Genomic DNA, 23,548 nt, shown 5'->3' with positions numbered 1-23,548 from the left:
TCCTCTGAGTCAATAAGAAGCTCATTTTCGTTCCCTCCTGAGGATAGAAACAAAGTGTTTTAGTTTGACTCACAGATCCATGTGTTATCCGTCTCCTGGACGACTCCACAGCGCCCCGTGTGGCGATGCAGAGGAACTGCACCGTGTGACATGACGACACCGAGTTACTGCTAAAAAACTGTTTCTGTCATCTTCCCACAGACAGTCAGTGACTCACTCATTTCTACAGCAGGAAACAGTCATCAGTCCACAACATTAACCTCTGTGATAAAAATTTTAAATGTTAACTACGACTCCCAAGATGCAATTCTGCAAGAAACATCCCGTGTCACTCCCTCCAGGAAATAGACGACACCATTGACACAACAGACTAAACAAGTAAATAAACAACCCTCGCTGCACAGGACCAAGAGGGACCAAAAACTTTCTTTCAACTTCATGTGTTTTTCAGGAGTAAAATGTTACAACTTAAAGTGTCCCCGTGCAGCACAGGCGCAAACTTGGTTCCTAGGTCCTGCATAGGGCCAATACAAATAAAAGGAAATATACCATATAATCATATCATCAAATGGCCATATACAAACAATAAATACTACACACACACACAATCCAACAGCTTATGATATGATAGAATTAAGAGGAGATTCGTTAACGACAGGAAGTAAATGTAAACCAGTGATTTCAGTTGCTGTCACGATGTTTCCTGTTTCCTGCGTTTAAATTTCCAAACCAACCAATCACAGAGGAGGAACCGAGTGAAACGACCTCAACATTAAAGATATTTAACTGTTTTAACTGAACCATCTTTAATGAAGTCACAGTGAACAGATGCTGTTACCGTGGAAACAAAGATAAACCTGATGAACTGCTGCGTTTTTTTTTTTTTTCAATTTACTTCCTGTGTGTGTGTGTGTGTGTGTGTGTGTGTGTGTGTGTGTGTATATATATATATATAAATATATATATATATATATATATATATATATATATATATATATTTCAGTAGGATTGTGTGACTGCTGACTCAGCATGTGTTCTGCTCTCTGATTGGTCGGTTCCAGGGTCACAGTAAACTTTGGGCCGAGGAGACTTTGCTCTCTGATTGGCTGCGCCCCTCCACTCACCTGATTGGTTAATAAACAACTTCCTGTCAGCTGGTGTCAGATCTGCTGACTCCGTCACTCTGTCAGGACCTCTTATGGGCGTCCAGCCCGCTGCCTGTCACCTCCTATTAATAGCAGCTCCTCTCCTCTTTCTTATGGTTACCCCACTTTCCTTACCTCCTTTCTCTCCTCCTCTCCTCTTGCTTCTTCTTTTCTTCCCTCACTTCCTTCTCCTCCTCCTTTCCTTTCCTTCCTTTCCTTCTTTCTTATTTCCTCTCCTCCCTTCCTCTCCTTTATCTCATCTCCTTGTCTCGTGTTCTCTCTTTTCTTCTCCTCCCTCCTCTCCCTGTCTCTTCTCCTTGCCTTGTTTCCTCCCTTGTGTCCTCTCCTTCTTTCTGCCCTTGTTTCCTCTCCTCCTCATCTCCTCGTTTCTTCTCCTCTTTGAACTTTTGTAAACCGACACCTTGCTGCCACCAAATGCTAGCTTGATGACCTTTACACACACACACACACACACAGACACACACACACACACTAAAATAGTGAAACACATGTAAACAGTCTGCACACTTTCTCACGCCTCTAGTAACACTTAAACTAAAATACACAAACACTCGTTCGTCACGTTTACAAGTATCTCACACACACACACACATACACACATTTACACACACACACACACTCACACACACACACCCATACACCCATTTCCACACACACACACATACACACACTTACATACACACATTTTCACACACACACACACTCACACACACACACCCACTAAAATAGTGAAACACATGTAAACAGTCTGCACCCTTTCTCACGCCTCTAGTAACATTTAAACTAAAATACACAAACACTCGTTCTGCACGTTTACAAGTATCTCACACACACACACCCTATCGCACACACGTGTCTTGAAATCAAATGACACCATCTGACCTTTGAGACGACACTCTTCCTCCTCTTCCTCCTCTTCCTCCTCTTCCTCCTCTGCTTCTGTTCAGCAACAAGATGAATGAGCTGCATCATAAACAACAGAGACACAAATATGTTGTTGTTTTGTTTGTTTCTCTGGAGTTATTTGAGGAGACGTGTTTCTAATCTGAGATCTATTAAATCAAGGTTTCAATTCGCATTCACTAATGAAACTGTGGGAATGATTTAAAGTTTGTAAGTTTTAAAGCAGAAACATTCAGTTTAAATCCAGTTTGTTCTTAACGACTGAAGACACTGACGAACCTGTGAGAAAGATATGAATGAAACAAACCACAGGGAGTTTAAACACTCATTTAAATCTTTGCTGAATTAAAATCTTAATTAAATAGAGAATCCTCCATCTTGAGCAGATGAAGATTGGATCTGGCTTGTTGTAAATGTTTTTACCTGTTTAACGAACAGAGTGAAACGAACCTGTCGGCTTCATGTCTCTCTTCCTCTGTGTCTGCGTCAGACATATGAAGATCCACGAGAAGGACCCGGCCAGCGGTCTGCTTCCCGTCAGCCCCCCCTCCCCCACCAAACGCCGCCGTCCGTCCGTCAAGAGGAGGCAGGGACCGGAGGAGGAGACCGGAGAGGAGCCGCCCAGCAAGAAGGTAGAAAAGCCCCGTACGGCCGGGATTAACATCACAGAGGTGGGGGGTGGAGGGGGGGTAAAGTATTCCCTGTGGTCTCTGGTAATTTAACTCATTGTTCCAGACGACGGGGTTTTAAACACATGATGTGATCCGTCACAGACACGGACCAAAAGAGAGAGACGACAAACCTTCCCTCAGTGTCGCAGCGAAGCAGACACCAGCTGCTGAGAAAAGATGATTCAGCAACTTTTAATTTGGGACAATTTGTCAAAATATAAATAAATATAAACTAAAGGTCAGAATCTACCAGCAGCAGACTGTTTAACGAGCTTTTCTGTCATTTCATTGGTTGTGAAATGGGTCGACATGTTGGTGTTGACATGTTTCCGTCACATCAACAAAAACAATTTTCAACTTTTCACAAAAGTCAAATTTCCCACTGAGCTGATGAAAGGAAACGAAAAAAATCCAAGGACGTCACGAGGAGCAGCTTCACAGTTTTCACATACAGAGACGACAGTGATGACATCACAGTCGTCTGTGGCGTGAACATTGATGTCGTGGTGTCGGTGTGTGTGCAGGTGGTGGAGGACGCGGCGGCAGAGGAGTCGGCGGCGGTGGTCCGCGGGTCAGAGGAGGAGCTGCTGCCCTGTCCCATCTGCTTCAAGACCTGCAGCTCCAGACTGGAGCTGGACGCACACATGGACACACACCCCGACACCGCACTGAGGTACACACACACACACACACACACACACACACACACACTCTCTCTCTTTTAGTCGTTAATAAAATTAAAAAGTTTTTAAAGAAAGTGAATGAACCAGGTTTATAGATTCATCAAAGAGATGAGGCTCGGCTTAAAGAGGATGGATGATGGATGATGACGAGACAGAGGAGGAGGCTAATAAGTCACCAATGGGCGAGAGAGGCAGAGAGAGAGAGAGAGAGGGAGGGAGAGGACAACCTAATAAGTCACAGAGAAGAGGAGGAGGTTTTAGGACGCGCTCGGCCGGGTCCCGTTGCCTTGACGACACCCTCCCACCCGTCCTAAAAGGGGGGGAACAATCTGTCTGTCGCCATGGCAACAAAACTCCTAACGACCCCCCCCTTTCCTCCTCAACACCACAAACACAGAGTTCAAAGTTGGTTTATCATGTTGTTTTTTATTAATGGAGGAAAAGAAAGAAAGAAAGAAAGAAATACAGGAATAAATGAAAGATGGAAAACAGAGAAGAAATAAAAAATGACATGAATTAGGAAGAAAAAGGAAGAGAGGTGATAGAAAGACAAAAACGAAGGAAAGAAAGAAAGGTCGGTAGTAAGGAGAGAGGGACCACGAGGAAGGGAAGAAGGAAGGAAAAAGAAGGAAACGAAAACATTAAAGGTTTCCTTCCTTTTAAGTAAAGAAGAAAAAGAAAGGAGGAAGGAAAGAAAGAAAGAGAGTGCAGCAGGCGGCGCTGAGCTCGTTATAGAGGCAGCAGGAATATTTAGCTGTAAATCCTCACTAATCAGCCTGTAAGAGGATCTGAACTGTAGGGAGGAGAGGATGGAGGGATGGAGAGAGAGAGGGAGAGAGAGGTAATTTAACTGAGCAACAGGAGGATGGAGGGATGGAGAGATGGAAGAGACACGTTAGTTACCAACATTTTCTTCTTCATATCATGAAGTGAGTTTGTTTTGGTCTCAGACTTTCAGACGCACAAAACCATTTGAAGAAGAAGAACCAAGTATTTAAAGATAACGAATCAATTCATCCAAAAATAACTGATAGATCAATCAATAATGACAATAACCGCCCTGATTAAAACATTTCTGACATTTAGCAACAGCACATGATGAATTCCCTTTGCTTAAATCTCACGTGATGATTTGATGTTTTTCTTCCTCACGCTGAACTGAACTGAACTGAAGATCTCAGTGTTTTATAAATAAAAACAATAAACGAGAAATAAACATGATAAAAACCCAACAGCACAGACTAAACACACTCAGCTTCATCTCAACAGCACTGGTGAAGTTCGTCAGTCCACAATCCAAACAGATGACACAACACTCATTCTGCTTTAATAATAATTCATAAGAAATAAATATTCATAAACAATTAGATGAAACATCACAAAGTAATGTCAAGAGTGTAAATGTTGAAGACGCATTTCCTGCTTCTCTGAAAGACAAATCTGAGTTTGAGCTTCCTGTACGGCGTCCCCCTCCTCCCCGTCCCCACACTTCCTGTCCGCCTCGACTGTCACTGACCAATGAAATGATGTAATGACCAGAAAATAAAAAAAGTTCATCTGATCGACTGATTGTAGCAGCTGTAGAATAAAGATGGAGGAGGAGGAGAGATGGAGGTGGAGAGTTCAACAAGTGCTGGTCCACATATGGTCCGCAGTGTGTGGATGCCCCCCGCCCCCCCCCCCAACCACCACCACCACCACCCCACTCCACCCTACCCCACCAAAAATCCTCTGACAACTTGTCTGAGGGGATTACAGACAGCTTAAACACACACACACACACACACACACACACACACACACTTCGACAGGATGTGATAAGAGTGTGTGTGACTGTGGCAGACATTGAGCAGCTGTCCTCTCAGCGCTTAACAAGAGCAGGTTATCACACACACACACACACTTCTATACATGTGATGAGGACCCCTGTATAGAAGCAGAGTGTGTATAAACAAAAGACCAGAAACATGTTCAGAGTAACGGATCGGGTTTGAAGGTTTGAAGAACACATCACTTGAATCTGATTCTGAACCTGAACCGGGTCTGGACTCTCTCAGCTTCTGTCAGATCGACTTTCCAAAGACCGACCAACACGTCAACGTCTACATCTCAAACTGATCCTGGTGAAAGTAAATGTACAGCAGAGGAACACACACACATGAACACACAGAGAGAAATGTCACCACCTTGTGGCCTGACTGAGGAACTGCATCGCTGTGTCCCACAGCAGCAGCCAGGCTTCTTCCTGCACTGATCAATCTGAGGATTATTTTTCTCAATGAATCAATGGAGGAAGAAGAAGAAGAAGATAGACAGTAGTTTATGTCCTGATGAAATCATAAATATCAGAACAGGATCTTGAAGATCTTGAGTTTTCAAAAGAAAATATTCCATGAAGTTTTCGTCTCTTCGCTGCGTCGTGTCGTCCTCTGATCTTCTCCTCAGAGTATCGCAGTGTAAATCTAACCCTGTTCGCTGGTTGTGTGTTCGTAGGTGTGATCTCTGCTGCCTTTCTTTCCGAACTCACCGCGGGTTGTTGCGTCACAACGCGGCAGTTCATAAGCTCCTCCCTCAAGACCCCAGCGGCCGCCCCTTCATCCAAAACAACCCTTCCATCCCCACGGGTTTCAACGACCTGGCCTTCATCGACTTCTCTTGCAAGAAGTTTGCTCACATTGCACAGGTATCCACGCGCCGAACCGCCAGTCACACATGACATAATCCGTTAAATAGAAATCACGTTCGTGTTCATACTGTTGGTTTTTTGGCGTCAGTGTTTAACCAGCTTCGTTTTTTCCTCATCCAGGTTTGGTGCGAGACGAATCTTCGCCGCTGCATCAGTAAGTTCCACCGGTTCGTCTGTGACACTTGTGACAAGGCGTTCCCCCTTCGCTCGGCCCTCGAGCTCCATAAAACCACCTCCCACCCGGAGAAGCCCGCCGACACGGAGGAAAATGCGGAGGAGGCCGAAGAAGATGAAGCTGCAGAAAGTGGTGCCGAGAAGGACGGTCAAGACGTAGAGAAAGAAGTTCCGCCATCGGAGCAGGCCAGCTTCTTGGAAGCGCTCGGGCTTCAGCACATTTCCACAGTAAGCTTCAGAAATAAAACGACAGTTTGTCAAAACAGGGTTTTTAAATCCTGAAATTTACCAGGTTCATTTGACAGTTAAATGTTTTCTTTCATGTTCAGCTCAGAGTATTTAGATGGATGATCAGAGCTGTCAAAAGCTAAAGGAACTCCTGAAGTTTTCTAATGACTCCTGTTTGTGTCTCAGGTGAAGTCTGGTCCGACAGACGATGAGATCCACCAGGCTCATCTGGACAGCATCAAGGTGATCCACGTGGAGCCGCCGTGCTCCAGCCTCCCCCAGGAGCCGGCCTCCGCCTACCTGTCCGGAGGTCTGGGGCTGACCCTGGGTCTGGGTATGGGCGGTCTGACGGCCCTCAGCATCCCGCTGCTGGAGGCCTCCGCCTTGCAGGGCCTCTCCCAGAAAGACGCCCTCAGCCTGCTGTCCCTGCAGCCCTTCCCGACCGGCTTCCTGCTGCAGCCCGACGGGGGCGCCACGGCGGCCAGCGCGGCGTCGTCGGGCGCCAAACCCAGTGAGGCGGGCGGAGCCGGGATCATGGAACTGGCCGACATCCAGCAAATCCTCAAAGTGGCGACCGCAGCGCCAAATCAGATGGGACTGACCCTCCCGCCTCTCGCCAAAGCTCCTGGATTCACTGGAGGTCAAGGTGGGTGTGGCCTGAGCTGGAGGTCGTTATGTTCGTTAATCAATCAATCAGTCGATCAATAACTTGAAGGTTTTCGACTCGTTTCTTCCAGGTCAAGTCCAGGGTCAGAAAGCGATGCCTCCATTGAAGCCCAAACCTCCCATCACCCCTCGCTCCAGCCTCACAGCGACGACTCCGCCCCCCCTCCAGAGCTCCCAGCAGGCCTCACTGGGCTGCATCAGCCCCAGCCTGCCACCCCCCACCCCCACCCTCTTCAAAACCCCTTCCTCATCCTCCTCTTCCTCCTCGTCAGCTGGGAACGGAGGGCAGATGGATGCAGAGTGCATGGGCGACGCTCACACGCCGCTGTCTGATTCGCCTCCAGCTGCCACCACGGCTGTACACGAGGAGGCGGGGCTTAGCGGGAGGAAGCCAGGAACCAAAGGGGGGAACAACGCCGGCTCGGCTAGAGGCTCGTTCCCGTGCCGCTTCTGCGACCAGGTGTTTGCTTTCTCCGGCGTGCTGCAGGCTCACATGCGCTTCCACCTCGGCATCCTTCCTCACCAGTGCAACATCTGCGACTACGTAGCTCCGGACAAGGCGACGCTGATCCGACACCTGCGCACTCACAGTGGCGAGCGGCCGTACGTCTGCCGGGTCTGTCATTATCCCTTCACTGTCAAGGCCAACTGCGAGCGCCACCTCAGGAAGAAGCACGCCAAGACCTCGAGGAAGGACATCGAGAAAAACATAAAGTACGTCACCTCCACCACTACAGCGAACATCGCAGCGGCCATCACCGCTGCAACCACCAACCCCACCCAGGACACGGAGACCGGCTGCGCCGGAGCTGAGACGACGTGCCGGTTCTGCGGCGAGGACCTGAAGACGTACCGGGCGCTGCAGATCCACCTGCGCACGCACAACGGCTGCCAGAGGAAACCGTTTGAGTGTCGGCGCTGCGGCGCTGCCTTCCTGGCCAAACGCAACTGCATCCACCACCTGCTGAAGCAGCACCCTGAGGTGCAGGAGAGGGAGATCGAGGATCATATCGCCACGCTCCAGCCGGCGGCCGTGCCGGTCGCCACCGTGGCCTCCGCCCGAGCTGCTACGGTGAATCCGATGGTGCTGAACGGGATCAGTCAGCCTCCGCTCCAGGCGCTGCAGGCGGTGAAGGTGGAGGAGCTGCCCAACGTGGTTTATCCTGCAGAACTGGACCAGCCGCTGGACTTCTCCGCTAAAGGTCGTGGAGCCGGCAGCCAGGCGGCGTCTCCTGGGGTCAAACTGGAGAGCGTCTCCCCCAGCTTTGACTGCTCCGCCCTGGACCAGCCCATCGACCTGTCCATCCCCAGCAAGAGGCAGCGGAGAGACGGCGCCAACGGAGAGAGCAGGGAGATCAAGACGGAGCAGAGCGGCAGCAGCATCGTGGAGCAGCAGAACGCCATGGCTCTGTCCAAGGACGAGAAGCCGGGGAGCTCCCTGCCTTCTCTACACCCCCACCCCCACCTCGGCTGCTACCAGCTCCCCCCTGGATCCACCCTCCCCCCTGCCTCCCTCCCCAACCTCACCAACTCTGCTCGAGCGCAGCGCCTCAAACCGCTGCTGCCCAAACCGGCCTCCACCACCTCCTCCTCGCCCTCCACCTCCCTGAAGGAGCTCCCTCCTCTGGCCTCCATCGCTCAGATCATCCACTCCGTGTCCGGAGCTCCAGACCTGCTGAAGAGAGAGGCTCCCTCGCTGGAGGGAAAGCCCCAGGCCGTTGCTGCGTCCTCTCAGGCCGATCCAGCCGCTGACGCCCCGGGACCCTCCGCTGGTCCGGAGACGCCGAGCGACGACACGTCTGAGGGAACGTCCAGGTTTGTGAGCTTCGATAAAAATCACAAAAATGACTTCATCATGTCTTCATGCTTGTTAATTTGAAGAAACTCCTCCCCCCCTTCAGAAAACGGTCCAGGAAGAAGACGGCTGCTCTGGCAGTGAAGGAGAAGACGACTGTTGTGAGCAGTGGCGGCGGCATCGATCTGGAGTCCAGCGGCGAGTTCGCCAGCGTGGAGAAGATGCTCGCCACCACCGACGCCAACAAGTTCAGCACCTACCTGCAGACCGGAGCTGCAGACCTGGGGGGAAAGAGAGGTAGGAGGGGGGAGGGCTTGAATGATGGATGGATGAGTGATATAAAAGTTGGGGGTGGATGATAAACTGAGGCTTAATTCAACACAGATGGAGACAGAGCAGGAGGAGGGGAGGAGAAGGAGGGAGGGGTGAAGGAGGAGGCGAAGCCTGTGGCGGCGGCGGTGCCTCCGCCCAAAGGGAAGAAGAACGCCTACTCCAACTCTGTCCAGAAGATGACCTGCCCCTTCTGCCCCCGAGTGTTCCCCTGGGCCAGCTCCCTGCAGAGACACATGCTGACACACACCGGTAACACACACACACACACACACACACACACACACACACACACACACAGACCTTACCTCTGAACCTCCGGCGTTTTCTCCTCATCCTGATCCTCCATCTTTCTCTCTCCAGGTCAGAAGCCGTTCCCCTGTCCGAGGTGCGACGCCTTCTTCTCCACCAAATCCAACTGTGAGCGCCACCTGCTGAGGAAACACGGCGTGACCCACAGGACGCTGCGACGCAACGGCGCCCTCATGAAGAAAGACGGAGACGACGGTTCACACGAGAGCGCAGGTCAGAAAATACCAGGGTGTTATATTTCAAACAGTCCAGAGGTTTTGATTATTTTGTTATTATCTTTATATATTATAATCTATATATATTTTCTAGTTTTTATTCATCTGAATCATTTTCGGCTGCAGAGATAAAACCGTACATCTACAGTATATTGGTCATTGTATTGATCATATTGATTGTGTTTTGTCCCACAGAGAGTCAGTCGGAGACGGAGCAGGTTGCATCAGAAGCACAAGACCTCAGCAGCATCAGCACCTCCACAGACTCAGGCTCCGCCGCCACAGCGGGGAGCCCCGCCCCCTCCGATCAACAGGGGGCGGTGTCGGCGAAAACAAGCCCCACCCCCAAAACAAGTCAAGGTTAGTCACAGGAAACAAATTGAAACTGAGACTTAAATCAACAAAATGTGTTTTATTTGTTAATTTTGTTATAATTTGTTTTTGTAACATTTTATCTATTTATTTTATTTGCTGGATCCTTTTTTTTTTTTTAAAGTTTTTTAAAGTGGTTTTCAAGGTTCTGTATAAATAAAGTTTTTAAAGTCATTATCATCATGATCTGATGTGTTGTTCGTATTGTTGCCCAGTCGGCTGTCGACACTGACAGATGTTGGTTTGTGCCGCAGGTTGCAGTCCATCTGAGAGCGGCACGGAGCAGTCCGAGTCAGACGCCACGGAGCAGCCGGAGCAGCAGGGGGCGCCAGAGACCACCGCAGCACCGGGGAAACAGCCCCCACTGAGCAACAGCACCAAGGTACAACAACACAAGACGGGTGTACGTTCACAACATCCAACACGCAGACCCAAACATGGATTAATCCGCCACTGGAAATAGTCCCCAACAAAATGCTCTTTATCTTCCTGTTTGTCTGATTGAAAACTGCAGCGAGCAGCTAGAGACAGGAAGTCAGACTGTTGTGAAAGCTGGCAGTAGTTTTAATTCAGTCGTCACACATTAAAAGGTAATATAGAAACTATATAAACAGAAGAGAAAGCCAATGGACTGACTGTTGCATAATTTTATAATAATTAATAAATCATTCAATTTCATAGCATGAGAATTTAGAAACAATGGATTCAGTGATCAAACAGTGAAGAGTTTGTGATGAAATTATTGATTTTATTGATAAAGATCAATTCATTTTCTTTTCCTACCGCAGACCAGATTTTTACAACTGAAGAATTACATGACTAAAAGACAATAATTAGATTTAAAGAAACACGTTTTCTCAGTAACTATCAGCAGAGAGTGTGGAGACATTTGAACCAACCTTTACCGATCGATCATCGGCTCCAGTATTGATCTGTGGCGTCTCTTCCAGGTGGAGAGCGCAGACGACGACGACTGCCACAGCAACAAAAGTCTGGACCTGAACTTCGGCAAAAAGCTCATCGACTTCAAGCTCTCCACGTCGTCAGGCTCCGCTCAGGAAGAACAAACCTCCCAGCCCGCCTCCTCTTCATCTCCCCCCTCATCATCCTCTACCTCTGCTCCCCAAGTCGCCACAGAGAGCCCAGAGAAGGAGGAGAAGGAGAAAAGTGCTGCGACCTCCTCCTCCTCCTCCTCCTCCTCCTCCTGCTCCGGCAGCCCGGCGGTGAAGCAGCAGCCCGAGTACAAACACGTCTGTCGGGTTTGTAAGAAGAGTTTCCGTTACGCCACCACCCTCGCTCGTCACGAGAGGGCGCACCTCTCTGAGGAGACGCCAGCTCCGGCACCGGAGGAGGAGACGCCGTCTCCGCCGGTGAAAGAGGAGGCGCCGGAGAGTGACGCCACCAAACCGAACGAGGAGGAGAAAGAGGAGGAGCAGAGGAAGGAAACGGAGATGGAGGCGGAGGACGGAGGGCTGAAGGGAGGAGAGAGCGAGGTGGGGGAGAGCGGGGAGTCGGAGGAGGAGGAGAAGGAGAAGGAGGAGAGGAGCGACGAGGAGGCGGAGGCGTCAGAACCAAAGAGTCTGGAGGGAGGAGAGACGTCAGGAGGACGAGTCGACAAGAGGAAGAAGATCTGTAACGTCTGCGGGAAAAGATTCTGGTCCCTGCAGGACCTGACCCGACACATGAGGTCACACACAGGTACTGCACACACACACACACACACACACACACACACACACACACACACACACACATCAATAATCTAATGTGTAAGTACTCACCTGCTCCTCCCTCTGTCCAGGTGAGCGGCCCTACCAGTGTCAGACCTGCGAGCGGACTTTCACTCTGAAGCACAGTCTGGTCCGTCACCAAAGGATCCACCTGAAGCCCCGCGGAGCCGACGGATCCTCCGCCGCCAACGACGACGCCAGCGAGGACGGAGACTCCTGCACCCCGACCCCGACGTCCACCTGCCCGCCCTCAGAGAACGAGAGCGAGTGCGGGAGCGCCGCCGCCGGGGCCAAGGAGCTGGAGGAGGACGACGTAAAAGAGGAGGGAGAGGGTCAGCAGGAGGTCGGCGATGGAGCAGAATCAGCCACGATGGAGGATGAGGATGAGGAGGAGGAGGAGGAGGAGGAGGAGAAACCAGCAGAGTCTGGAGCAGATCCAGAACCGCCAACTGCCGCCGCTGCTTCTGAAGAGGCGGACGCAGAGGAAACATCAGAACTTCCTGCGACGCAACAACCCTCCACCACCACGACTCCCAGCCAACAAGCTACTGACACAAAGACAACTACTAGCGACGACTCCTCAGCCAGCAACTTGAAATCAACCCCCGACTCAAACACCTCCAAAGACCCCTCCCCCTCCTGCCCCTCCTCCTCCAGCCCTCCACCAGGGGAGGCCTCAGCGGCCGCCCCGGCTGAGGGCTTCATCCAGGGGCTGCTGGAGATCCACGCCAAGCCCTCTCTGGAGCACATCCTGCCCAACGGAGAGCCTCCTCTGGTGGGGGTGGACTGAGAGGAGCCTCCCTCTGCCTGAACCAACGTCACCACAGTGCCATACGACGGAAGGACGCTACACCATTGATGATGATGATGATGATGATGATGATGATGCAAAAACTCGCCCGGAAAACTTTTTGATAGAAAGACGAACACCTCGTTTTCTTGAAGTGCCTTACTACTAGTCCTACTTCTATGATGTTTTTTGCTATATCTTTATCTGCATTATTACGGAGGATGGATCTAATTTTTATAGCTTTTTATGATGATAATGATTTGCATTACTATTTTTTTGTGCGGGGAATCTATATTTCAGCAATAAAAAGAATAAAGTTACGATTTATTATTGTTCTAGATTCTGTTTGAGAATTTATGATCAACTTAGGAGACGCAGAGAGACAGACACAGACTGAGACGGACTGTCGGCACCTGCGTTTATTCTTCTGTATTTAAATCACAGCTGGGCTACAGCCTCACATCAGACTGAACAATCCAATTTTAAGATTTGAACCAGCTTTGGATTTGAGAATGAACTAGTCGAGGTGGGGAACTTGACTTTTTCTTTTTGGCCCGTCAGCCACAGCAGCGTTTCAAAATTCAAAAATCACCAACCAGAAAATTGAAACTGGAGGTGACGGCTGCTTCAGCCCGGGTTCACTCACCAGCAGACGGCCGGTGGTCGCCTCCCGCTGCGTGGCTGAGGAAGCTTTTTGTAACTGGAAACCCAGAAAGGTCAACGCCTCGTCGTCTTTTCTGGCTCGCTTCCGCACCGATCCCCATCTCTCGACTGGCTCTGAGAAAAACAACACACACGAACTTGACAAAGTCGCACCAGATTTCTGTGTGAAAACTCTTGAAAGGGCAGATAATAGTGTTGATCAGTTTGTGTTCTCCATGTTTTTTGTTTTTGTTTTTTGTTTTTTTTTAAACCCATCACACTATTGATCCCTTCATCCCTCAAAGCCACCCTGTGAGTTGGTTTGTGTGTTAATAATTTCTCATTCATAATCATTCTCATTTGATTCCATGTGTGTACAGAGAGTTGAACATTGGCATGTGATGCTAGAGTATTTTCTGTTTTTCTGCGTGTGTGCGATTATCAGTGATATTTAGGTGTAGGGCGGGGAATTCTTTTGTTTTGTGGATTTTTTTATAACTGAACAAATCAAAATTTTTTGTTGTGTATGTGTGCGAAAGTGTGTGACTCCCACCTGTCTCTCATCGTCGCCCCCTAGTGTTCATTTAGGGTTTATTACAGGGCCTCTGGTGTGCTAATGTTTATGGCCGCTAACACCTGACCCAGGTTCAGTTTACCTCAACCTCTGCTTTTTAACTGCAACCCTTAAAACAACAGACGAGCAGCACTGTAGGCAACCCTTTAAATCCTATGTCTTCCTAAACAGGCTAGCAGGGCTAATTCTTTGCTAGCCTGGTTTCCACTGTGGGCCAAATCAGAGCTAACCAGAGCTAACATGGCTTCAAACAGCTAGCCAGGGCTAACATGTCTAAGTCGGAACTGGCTTGGCTTGCACAATGGCCCAAACAGAGCTAACAAGGCTAACTTGGTATCAACAATGGTATAAATTAGAAATAGCATGGGCTAAAGCATTGCTAGCATGGTTTACACAAGTAACCCTAATACACACAAGAAAAACAGCTTAACCTTCACCACGGCTTTTAAAAGGGCTAACACTAGCTAGCTGTACTTATTAGCTAGGGTTGACTAAATGGACATCAGCCACAGGGTCAAACACATGCTAACTAGGGTTAACTCTCCAGATCAGACAAGTTAACCAAGCTCCTAAGGCCTTAAATGGGTTACATTCTCGGGTACAGTTAGCTAGCCTTTGTTAGCTCTTATTGTTAGCCTTAGTACAGTGGGTCCTTAGATATCAACTACAGAGTAAAAGCACATGCTAGTTAGGGCTAACTAACCAGAGCAGAGAAGATAGCCAAGCTAACACTGGCTTGGTTAAATTAGTTTGGTATGGCCAGTTAGCTGTAGCTTGCTCTAATCTTTATCCTGAATGTTGTGCAGTGGGCCCTTAGTTACCAATCACAGGCTAATAACACATGCTAGTTTGGGCTAAATGACTAGCACAGGCAAGTTAACTAAGCTAACATTGTGTTAATAGCAGCTAATGCAGGCCTAGCTAGTCTCCTTCCAGTATTATCACAGTATATTGACTCGGCCATGGACAACTTTAGCACTGTTTGTCCCCCTTTAGCCCCGTCTTCTCCTACGTCAAATCAGTCACATCTAGTATTAATGTATTTGGCATTAGTGACAATCACTTTTAATTTTCAAATGAAAACAGATTAATGAAATTATAAATGAAAGCCCTCAGTTGTATCTCAATATGATTTCCAGAAGGAGGTAGATGCTAGGGTGAAAGGGATGGATGGATGGATGGATGGATGGATGGATGGATGGATGGATGGATGAATGAATGGATGGAAGGACAGACGGATGGATGGATGGATAGGTTGGGGTGGGTGTGAGTGCAACACTATTTTGTGTTCCTGAACTGTATTACCCTGCTGCACACACAAACAAACACAAGTAAAAGGGCTGAATCCTCCCCCTGCTTCAACCTAACCGGACATATCACAACAGAAACAGGCGGTGAATTTGGATCACCTACTGATCCTGATGTCACGACCAGAGGGACGGGTAGTGTGTATGTGTATTTTCTTTGTCGTGTGAAGATGAATATAGCTAATTTTTCTTCTTGTACATTTTCATCTGTTTATTTTTATATCATGCAACCTCATAAGCAAAACGAATCGAACCTCAGCGGCTCATAACGAAACTGTAAGGCAACGACGGTCGGTCATTAAGTCGGTCAGAAAGAAACAGAAAAATATTGAACAACCACAACTGGACTGACTGACTGACTGGACGCTGCTGTGAACTGGCACTAACAACTTCCAAAACTACTACTACTATTACTACTTCTACTACTAGTACTACTACAGTGGAATATCGTGACACAATCAAGAGGGAAAGAGAGTGAGAGTTTCCTTCAGTTGGTCCGTTCATGGTCGAACTCGAAGTCCCTGTCCAACCCCAGATATTGTTTTGAACACCAGTTGAATTTGACTTTTCTGACTAATTTCCTTGAAAGCAGTTTATTCACGTTGAAATATCAGTTTCTCTAGTGCAGAGTGGCTTTAACATGTTGCATCTGCTCTCCAGTTCAGTCTAAATGGTCACCTTCCCTCAAAAATTAAAACCTACAAATCAGAATACAGTTTAAGTTACGGAGGAACCGGAAATTAAATATATAGTTATTATTTCTGTATCAGGTTTCATGTTTGGAGTAGACTGGATCCAATAGTACAGGGCCGAGAAAGTTTGATTTTGGTCTGAATCAAAATCAGTCTTTTGATTTTTCAACAGTAATGTCAGAAATTCACATTTCATTTTCACTTTCATTAATTTACTCGAAGCCGCAGTCGCAACAGAACTATTGAGTTGAAGTTATTTGAATTTAAAATTATTTTGTAGAAAAGTTTGGTCTTAACACTCAACAATGGAAAATTAGCAACATGTAATAATTAGAAACCTGTGCTAAAGCTGGTGAAAGCAGGCTACTACTGAACTGGTTATCTGCTGTGACTTACACAGTCACAATTACGATCACAATTCAATTTGTTCCTTAAATACTTTATAATTTTGGCTGTTGTCATGTCGGTGAAGAAACTCTCTCTTTCTGTCTCTCAACTGTTTTACGTTTTGTTCGTGCTCTCTGTACACCCCTCTCCCTCGGGAATATGCGTTCATGTACGTCTGACTGTGAGTATGTATGTGCGTGCACGGCCATATGAATACTGGACTTCCATTCGAATGCACGTGGACTGTTTTTAAATGTATTTATTTGGAGCCCAGGTGTGTGTTTGTGTGTGTGTGTGTGTGTGGGTGCGAGTTTAGTTTCTACAATGACTTGAGAAGAAAGCCATGTATTAAAAATATCACATTTATGCTGCAGAACTGTTTTGAGGAACTGATGGTTTGTGTCGTGGACTAACCGGCTTGCCGTAGGGCGCAGCAGGCCGTGGTGCGTACCGGACTTAGCAATAAGAAATCCCTCTGAATCCAAAAAGCTTTATGTAGATCTCCTGTATATGAGTTGAGAACAGACTGTCTGGGTCTATTGGTTCTGTTGTTTATTTTTAGTTTGGCTGAGATATGATTTTTGTTGTGCTTATTTTTATTTTTTTTCTCTATGACATATAAATGCGTATAAAACTGTGAAATCCATTGTGTTCAGTTAAAGGGTGAGTTTTAGGCTAGTTTTTTTTTTTTTTTGCATGTCAATCTAATTTGTTCAATTATGGATGATTTCTCCTTTCTCCATCTCTTTTCGCGCTACACACACACATACACACACACATATAAATATATATATATATATATATAAATATAAAAATATATATAATCTCGCTCTCAGGGTCTTTCACAAATCCATTATCCGAAATACTTCATGTTCTTATTTCCTGAGTTGCAATTTTCCAAGTCCTGATTATTTTGTCTTTTTTTAAAATAATGATTCAGAACTGTCAATCACTACATTTAGCACTTGACTGTGAACTCATCATCACCTAACAGAAAAGATGTCATTTAATTTTGGTGTTTTTCTAGCCAGAATATTGTGTGACATTGTTGTTCTGTTCTCCCCTCTCACTCGGACATTTGGTTTAAGCCTTTTCTGTTTTCTGGTTGAACCCTCATGTTGAACTTTCTGTCCTGGTCAGAGGTCAAAGGGAACGTCAGAGAGGAGATTTAAGCACATCCCTCCACTAACACAAACACACACATACATGCTGGACCTCAATCAGAAAGCATTATCACACAATCATCTGGAAAGCTTTTAATTTTCTGTGATTGTGTTTCCATCGTTCCTTCCATCCCCTTGTCTGTCCTCTCCTTCCCCCCACGTGAGTAAAACATGACAGTGTTTCACAAAGTCAAGAGATGTAAACCTGTTCTGTATTCAACCCAATAAGAAAAAGCAATAAAGATTATATTAAGGAAAGGTGTGTGAATCAAACCCTGTGGATGTTTTTGTCTTTCTTTACTTACGTTAACAATACTGTTGCCAATCACTTCATTTTATGCCTTACTATACTGACTTTTTTTTTTTACTTTTGCCTTACTATACTATGACTTTTCTTTTTACTTTTTTTGCCTTACTATACTATGACTTTTTTTTTTAAACTTTTTATGCCTTACTATACTATGACTTTTTATGCCTTATTATACTATGACTTTTTTTTTTTACTTTTTATGCCTTATTATACTATGACTTTTTTTTTTACTTTTTTTGCCTTACTATACTATGACTTTTTATGCCTTACTATACTATGACTTTTTTTTGACTTTTTTGCCTTACTATACTATGACTTTTTTTTTACTTTTTTGCCTATGTATACTAATGACTTTTTTAAAACTTTTTTCCTTATGATACTTATGCACCTTTTTTACTTTTTTTTTACTTTTTGCATACTATACTGATGGACTTTTTTTTTACTTTTTTTTGCCTATACATACTATGACTTATGCCATACTATACTATGACTTTTTTGCCTTACCTATACTATGACTTTTTGACTTTTTGCCTTACTATACTAATGAATTTTTTTTGCCTTTTTTTGCCTTACGTATTACTAGACTTTTTTTTTTACTTTTATTGCCATGACTTTTTTTTTGATTTTTTTGCCCATAATCCTATACTATGACTCTTTTTGAGTTTTTATGCCCGTTACTATACTATGACTTTTTTTGCACTTACTATACTGTGACTTTTTTTGCTTACTATACTATGACTTTTTTTGCCCTTACTATACTATGACTTTTTGTTGACTTTTTTGCGCTTACTATACTATGACTTTTTTTACTTTTTTGTGACTTACTATACTATGACTTTTTGTTGACTTTTTTTTGCCTGTTATACTATGACTTTTTTTTGCCCTTACTATACTATGACTTTTTTTGACTTTTTATGCCTTACGTATACTATGGACTTTTTGTGCCCTTAGCATACTATGACTTTTTTTGCCTTACTATACTGGACTTTTATTTGCCTTTACGTATACTATGACTTTTTGTTGACTTTTTGCAACTTACATCATACTATGACCATTTTTTTTTTACCTTTTTTGCCTTACTATACTACTGACTTTTTGTTGACTTTTTTGCTCCTTACTATACTATGACTTTTTTTACCTTACTATACGATGAATTTTTTTTTGACTGTTTTTAGCCTTACTACTACTATAGACTTTTTTTTGACTTTTTTGCCTGACTTTTTTTTGATTTTTTTTGCCATTACTATACTATGACTTTTTTGACTTTTATGCCTTACTATACTATGACTTTTTTTGCCTCTATACATATTTTTGCCTTACTATACTATGACTTTTTTTGCCATACTATACTATGACTTTTGTTGACTTTTTTGCAACTTACTATACTATGACTTTTTTTTTTACTTTTTTGCTCATACTTCAATACTAGTGTACTTTTTGTTGACTTTTTTTATTGGACACTTACTTTGCCATAGCTATAGCATAACTTTTTTTGCCTTATATTGGTTACTATACTTTTGACTTTTTTATTTTATTTGGACTTTTTTGCCTCACTATACTATGACTTTTTTTTGCCTTTGCCTCATATCTAATGACCTTTTTGTTGTGGACTTTTTGGGCCTTAACTATACTATGACTTTTTTGACTTTTTTTGCCTTACTAAGTAGCTTGACTTGATTTTTACCTTTCATAACTATACTATGGACTTTTTTGCCCTTACTATACTATGACTTTTTTTTTTACTTTTTGCCTACTTACTATGACTTTTTGTTGACTTTTTTTTTTGCCTTACTATACTATGACTATTTTTTTGCCTTTACGCACCTATACAAATGAACTTTTATAACGCCTTAATTATGCTATGACTTTTTTTTTTTTACTTTTTATGCCCTTATTATACGTATGACTTTTTTTACTTTTTTTGCCTTACTATACTATGACTTTTTTATGGCTCACTATACTATGACTTTTTTTGACTTGTTTGCCTTACATATACTATGACTTTTTTATCTTACTTTTTTTGCCTTATATACTATGCACTTTTTTACTTTTTTTTTTACTTTTTTGCCATACTTACTATGACTTTTTTTTTTTACTTTTTTGCCTTACTTATACTATGACTTTTTTTTGACTTTTTTTGCCTCACTATTCTATGACTTTTTTTTTTTACTTTTTTTTGGCCCTTACTATACTTATTGACTTTTTTTTCACCGTTTTTTTGCACTTACTATTACTATGACTTTTTTTGCCTTTACTATACTAAGACTTTTTTTTTTACTTTTTTGCCTTACTATACTGTCTTTTTTGCCTTACTATACTATACTTTTTTTGCCTTACTATACTATAGACTCTTTTGCCTTACTATTCTATTGACTGTTTTTTACTTTTTTGCCTTACATATTACTATGACTTGTATGCCATACCCTATTACTATGACTTTTTTTGCCTTACTGCTACTATGACTTTTTGTGACTTTTTTTTGCCCTTACTATTACTATGAACTTTTTTTGGACTTTTTTGCCCTTACTAATACTATGGACTTTTTTTGGTTTGACTTTTTTGGTACCTGACTTTTTTTTTATTTTTTTTGCCTTACCTATTACTATGACTTTTTTGACTCTTTTATGCCTTATATACTATGGACAAACCACTTTTTTTTGCCCTTACACTATCTTATGACTTTTTTTGCCTTACTATTACTATGACTTTTTTTTTGCCATACTATTTACTATACTTTTTGTTTTACTAGGCAAACTAGATGGCAGATCACATTTCTTGCTATCTATGAGCGTGATACTATGACTTTCTTGTCTGATTTACTTTTTTGCCTTACTATACTATGACTTTTGTTGACTTTTTTTGCCTACTTATACTATGACTTTTTTGCTATACATTAATACTTGATGAATTTATTTTTTGACGTTTTTTTTGCCTTACGATAGTACTCACTGACTTTTTGACTTTTTCATGCCTTACTATTACTAATGACTTATTTTGCCTTACTACTACTGATTGACTGTTTTTTGCCATACTATACTATGACTTTTTGTTGACTTTTTTGCCTTTACATATATACTTATGACTATTTTTTTACTTTTTGCCTTACTTATACTATGAGCTTTTGTTGCACTTCTTTTTGCCCTTACTATACTATGACTTTTTTGCCTATACCCTTATACTAGTGAATTTCTTTTCTTGGACGTTTTTTGCCATTACTATACTATGACTTTTCTTTTGAACTTTTTTTGCCTTACTATACTATGACTTTTTTGCCTTACCTATACTATGACTTTTTTTTTGTACTTTTTTTGCCTTACTATATCTATGACTTTTTTTTACTTATTTGCCTTAATATACTATGGACTTTTTATGTACTATACATGACTTTTTTTTATACTTTTTTTGCCTTTAACATATACCATGACTTTTTTTGCCTTACTATACTATGGACTTTTTTTTGCCTCAATATACTATGACTTTTTTTACTTTATGCCTTACATATTAACTATGCACCTTTTTTTGCCTACTATACTTATGACTTTTAGTTGACTTTTTCACTTACGCTGTATGGACACTATAGACTTGTTTTTTTTTACTATATTTATTGCCTTACATATACTAATGACTTTCTTTAGACTTCTTTTTGCACATACTATACTATGACGATTTGTTTTACCTTTTGCCTTACTATATCTATGACTTTTTTTTTTACTTTTTTTTGCCTCACTATACTATGACTTATGCCTTACTAACTATGAACTTTTTTTGACTGTATATTTTATGCCTTACTATTTATACTATGACTTTTTTTTTTACTATTTATCGCATAACTACTACATATCGACTTTTTTATGCCTTACAATAAACAATATAACTAATGACTTATTTTTTTTGACTTTTTTATAATTGACTTTTATCTCCCATACCCATTATACTATGACTTTTTATTGATTCTTATGCACTTACTATACAATGACTTTTTTAACGCCCCTTACAATATACTAATGAACATTTTTTATGACATCATACTATCGGACTATGACTTTTTTTGCTTTACAATATACATGGACTTTTTTTGCCTTACTATTACTATGGACTTTAAATTTTGACTTTTTTGCCTACCATATAAACCATGATTTTTTTGCCTTACTATACTATGTACTTTATTTTTACTTTTTTTGACCAATTACTTTATACTCATGACTTTGGTTTTTTACTTTTTTTGCCTCCACGCTATACTATGATGCTTTTTATGCCTTACTATACTATGACTATTTTGCCTGACTAATACATATGACTTTTTTTGCCTACTATACTATGACTCTCTTTTGCCCGGCACCATCTTCCATGTCTACCAGAATACCACATGATCTCAACACCTCCTCTCTCTATACGCGCTATACTGAATCTATCTCATCCGTTACCAAGCAATATTACTATGACTTTTTTGACCCTCTAACTATCATCTATGACCTTTTTTGACTTATTGTTGCCGTTACTTATACTATGACTTTTTTTTTACTTTTTTGCCTTTACTATACTATGACTTTTTTGACTTTTTTGCCATACTATACTTGATTTTTTTGACTTTTTTGCCTTACTATACTATGAACTTTTTTTTCACTTTTTTGCCTTTACTAGTTACTATGACTTTTTTTTTTACTTTTTTTTGACTTTTTTTTTTATATATATATTGCCCTTACTATACTAATGGACTTTGTTTCTGCTCCTATACTATCACTATGACTTTTTTTGCCATACTATACTAGACTTTTTGTTGAACTTTTTCTTCTCTATAATCTAATTATGACTTTTTTTTGCCTTTACTTATACTATGACTTTTTTCTTTTGACTTTTTGCCTTACTATACTATGACTTTTTTTTTTACTTTTTTGCCTTACTATACTATGACTTTTTTTGCCTTTACTAATACTGACTTTCTTTTTTTGACTTTTTTGCCTTACTATACTATAGACTTTTACTTTTTACTTTTTTGCCATAATATAACTAATGACTTTTTTGCAAACTTACTATACTATGACTTTTTTGCCATACAAAAATATTACTATGACTTTATTTAAATTTTACTTTTTTGGCCTTACAAAGATACTATACTTTATTTATACACTATTTTTTCCTTACATAATGATTTTCTATTGCAACACCTTACTAACTATGACTTTTTTTGACTTTTTGCCTTACTATACCTATGACTTTTTTTGGACTTTTTGCCATTACTATACTATGACTTGTTTTTTGACTTTTTGGCTGACTTTTTTTTTTGAAACTTTTTTGCCATACTCTATTACTATGACTTTTTTGACTATCTCCCTCCTTCACAACACCACTCAATACTATGCAGTTTTTCTGGCACTCATATACGTATGACTTTTTTACTGCCATACCAATATTACTATGACTTTTTGTTACTTATTGCGCGGTTACCTATACTATGACTTTTTTGCCCTTACATATACTATGACTTTTTTTTGACTTTGTTTGCACTTACTATACTATGACTTTTTTGCCATACAAGTTTATACTCGATGACCTTATATTGTCTATGGACTTTTTTGCTGCTTCACCTATACTATTGACATTTTTGGCGCATGACGTCATTACTATCGACTTTTTTTTGACTTTTTTGCCGATAACCTTATACTTATGACTTTTTAGACCTACTATACTAATGACTTTTTTATTTGACTTTAATTTGCTACTTACTTACTATGACTTTTTTTTTTTACTTTTT

The 23,548-nt window shown here is 42.6% G+C and overlaps 1 protein-coding gene across 1 annotated transcript in view; it reads left to right on the top strand.

Moving 5' to 3' along the window:
- The window catches only part of rreb1 (ras responsive element binding protein 1), a gene marked incomplete at its 5' end in the record, with an annotated part of 34,368 nt that extends 16,615 nt beyond the window's left edge, over positions 1 to 17,753 (top strand). The window contains 14 exons of the mRNA XM_022766513.1: positions 2,560 to 2,740; positions 3,274 to 3,413; positions 5,917 to 6,106; positions 6,230 to 6,511; positions 6,698 to 7,157; positions 7,249 to 8,992; positions 9,079 to 9,269; positions 9,357 to 9,554; positions 9,666 to 9,827; positions 10,025 to 10,189; positions 10,456 to 10,583; positions 11,152 to 11,899; positions 12,003 to 12,278; positions 12,402 to 17,753. Coding sequence (XP_022622234.1) covers positions 2,560 to 2,740; positions 3,274 to 3,413; positions 5,917 to 6,106; positions 6,230 to 6,511; positions 6,698 to 7,157; positions 7,249 to 8,992; positions 9,079 to 9,269; positions 9,357 to 9,554; positions 9,666 to 9,827; positions 10,025 to 10,189; positions 10,456 to 10,583; positions 11,152 to 11,899; positions 12,003 to 12,278; positions 12,402 to 12,721 — 5,185 coding nt within the window. The remainder of the gene's footprint in view (positions 1 to 2,559; positions 2,741 to 3,273; positions 3,414 to 5,916; positions 6,107 to 6,229; positions 6,512 to 6,697; positions 7,158 to 7,248; positions 8,993 to 9,078; positions 9,270 to 9,356; positions 9,555 to 9,665; positions 9,828 to 10,024; positions 10,190 to 10,455; positions 10,584 to 11,151; positions 11,900 to 12,002; positions 12,279 to 12,401) is intronic.
- Between the last annotated feature and the right edge of the window lie 5,795 nt (positions 17,754 to 23,548).

This window comes from Seriola dumerili, unplaced genomic scaffold (assembly GCF_002260705.1).
Source record: "Seriola dumerili isolate Sdu_G_001 unplaced genomic scaffold, Sdu_1.0 BDQW01000859.1, whole genome shotgun sequence".
NCBI lineage: Eukaryota > Metazoa > Chordata > Actinopteri > Carangiformes > Carangidae > Seriola > Seriola dumerili.
This window is presented reverse-complemented; position numbering and strand designations above follow the sequence as displayed.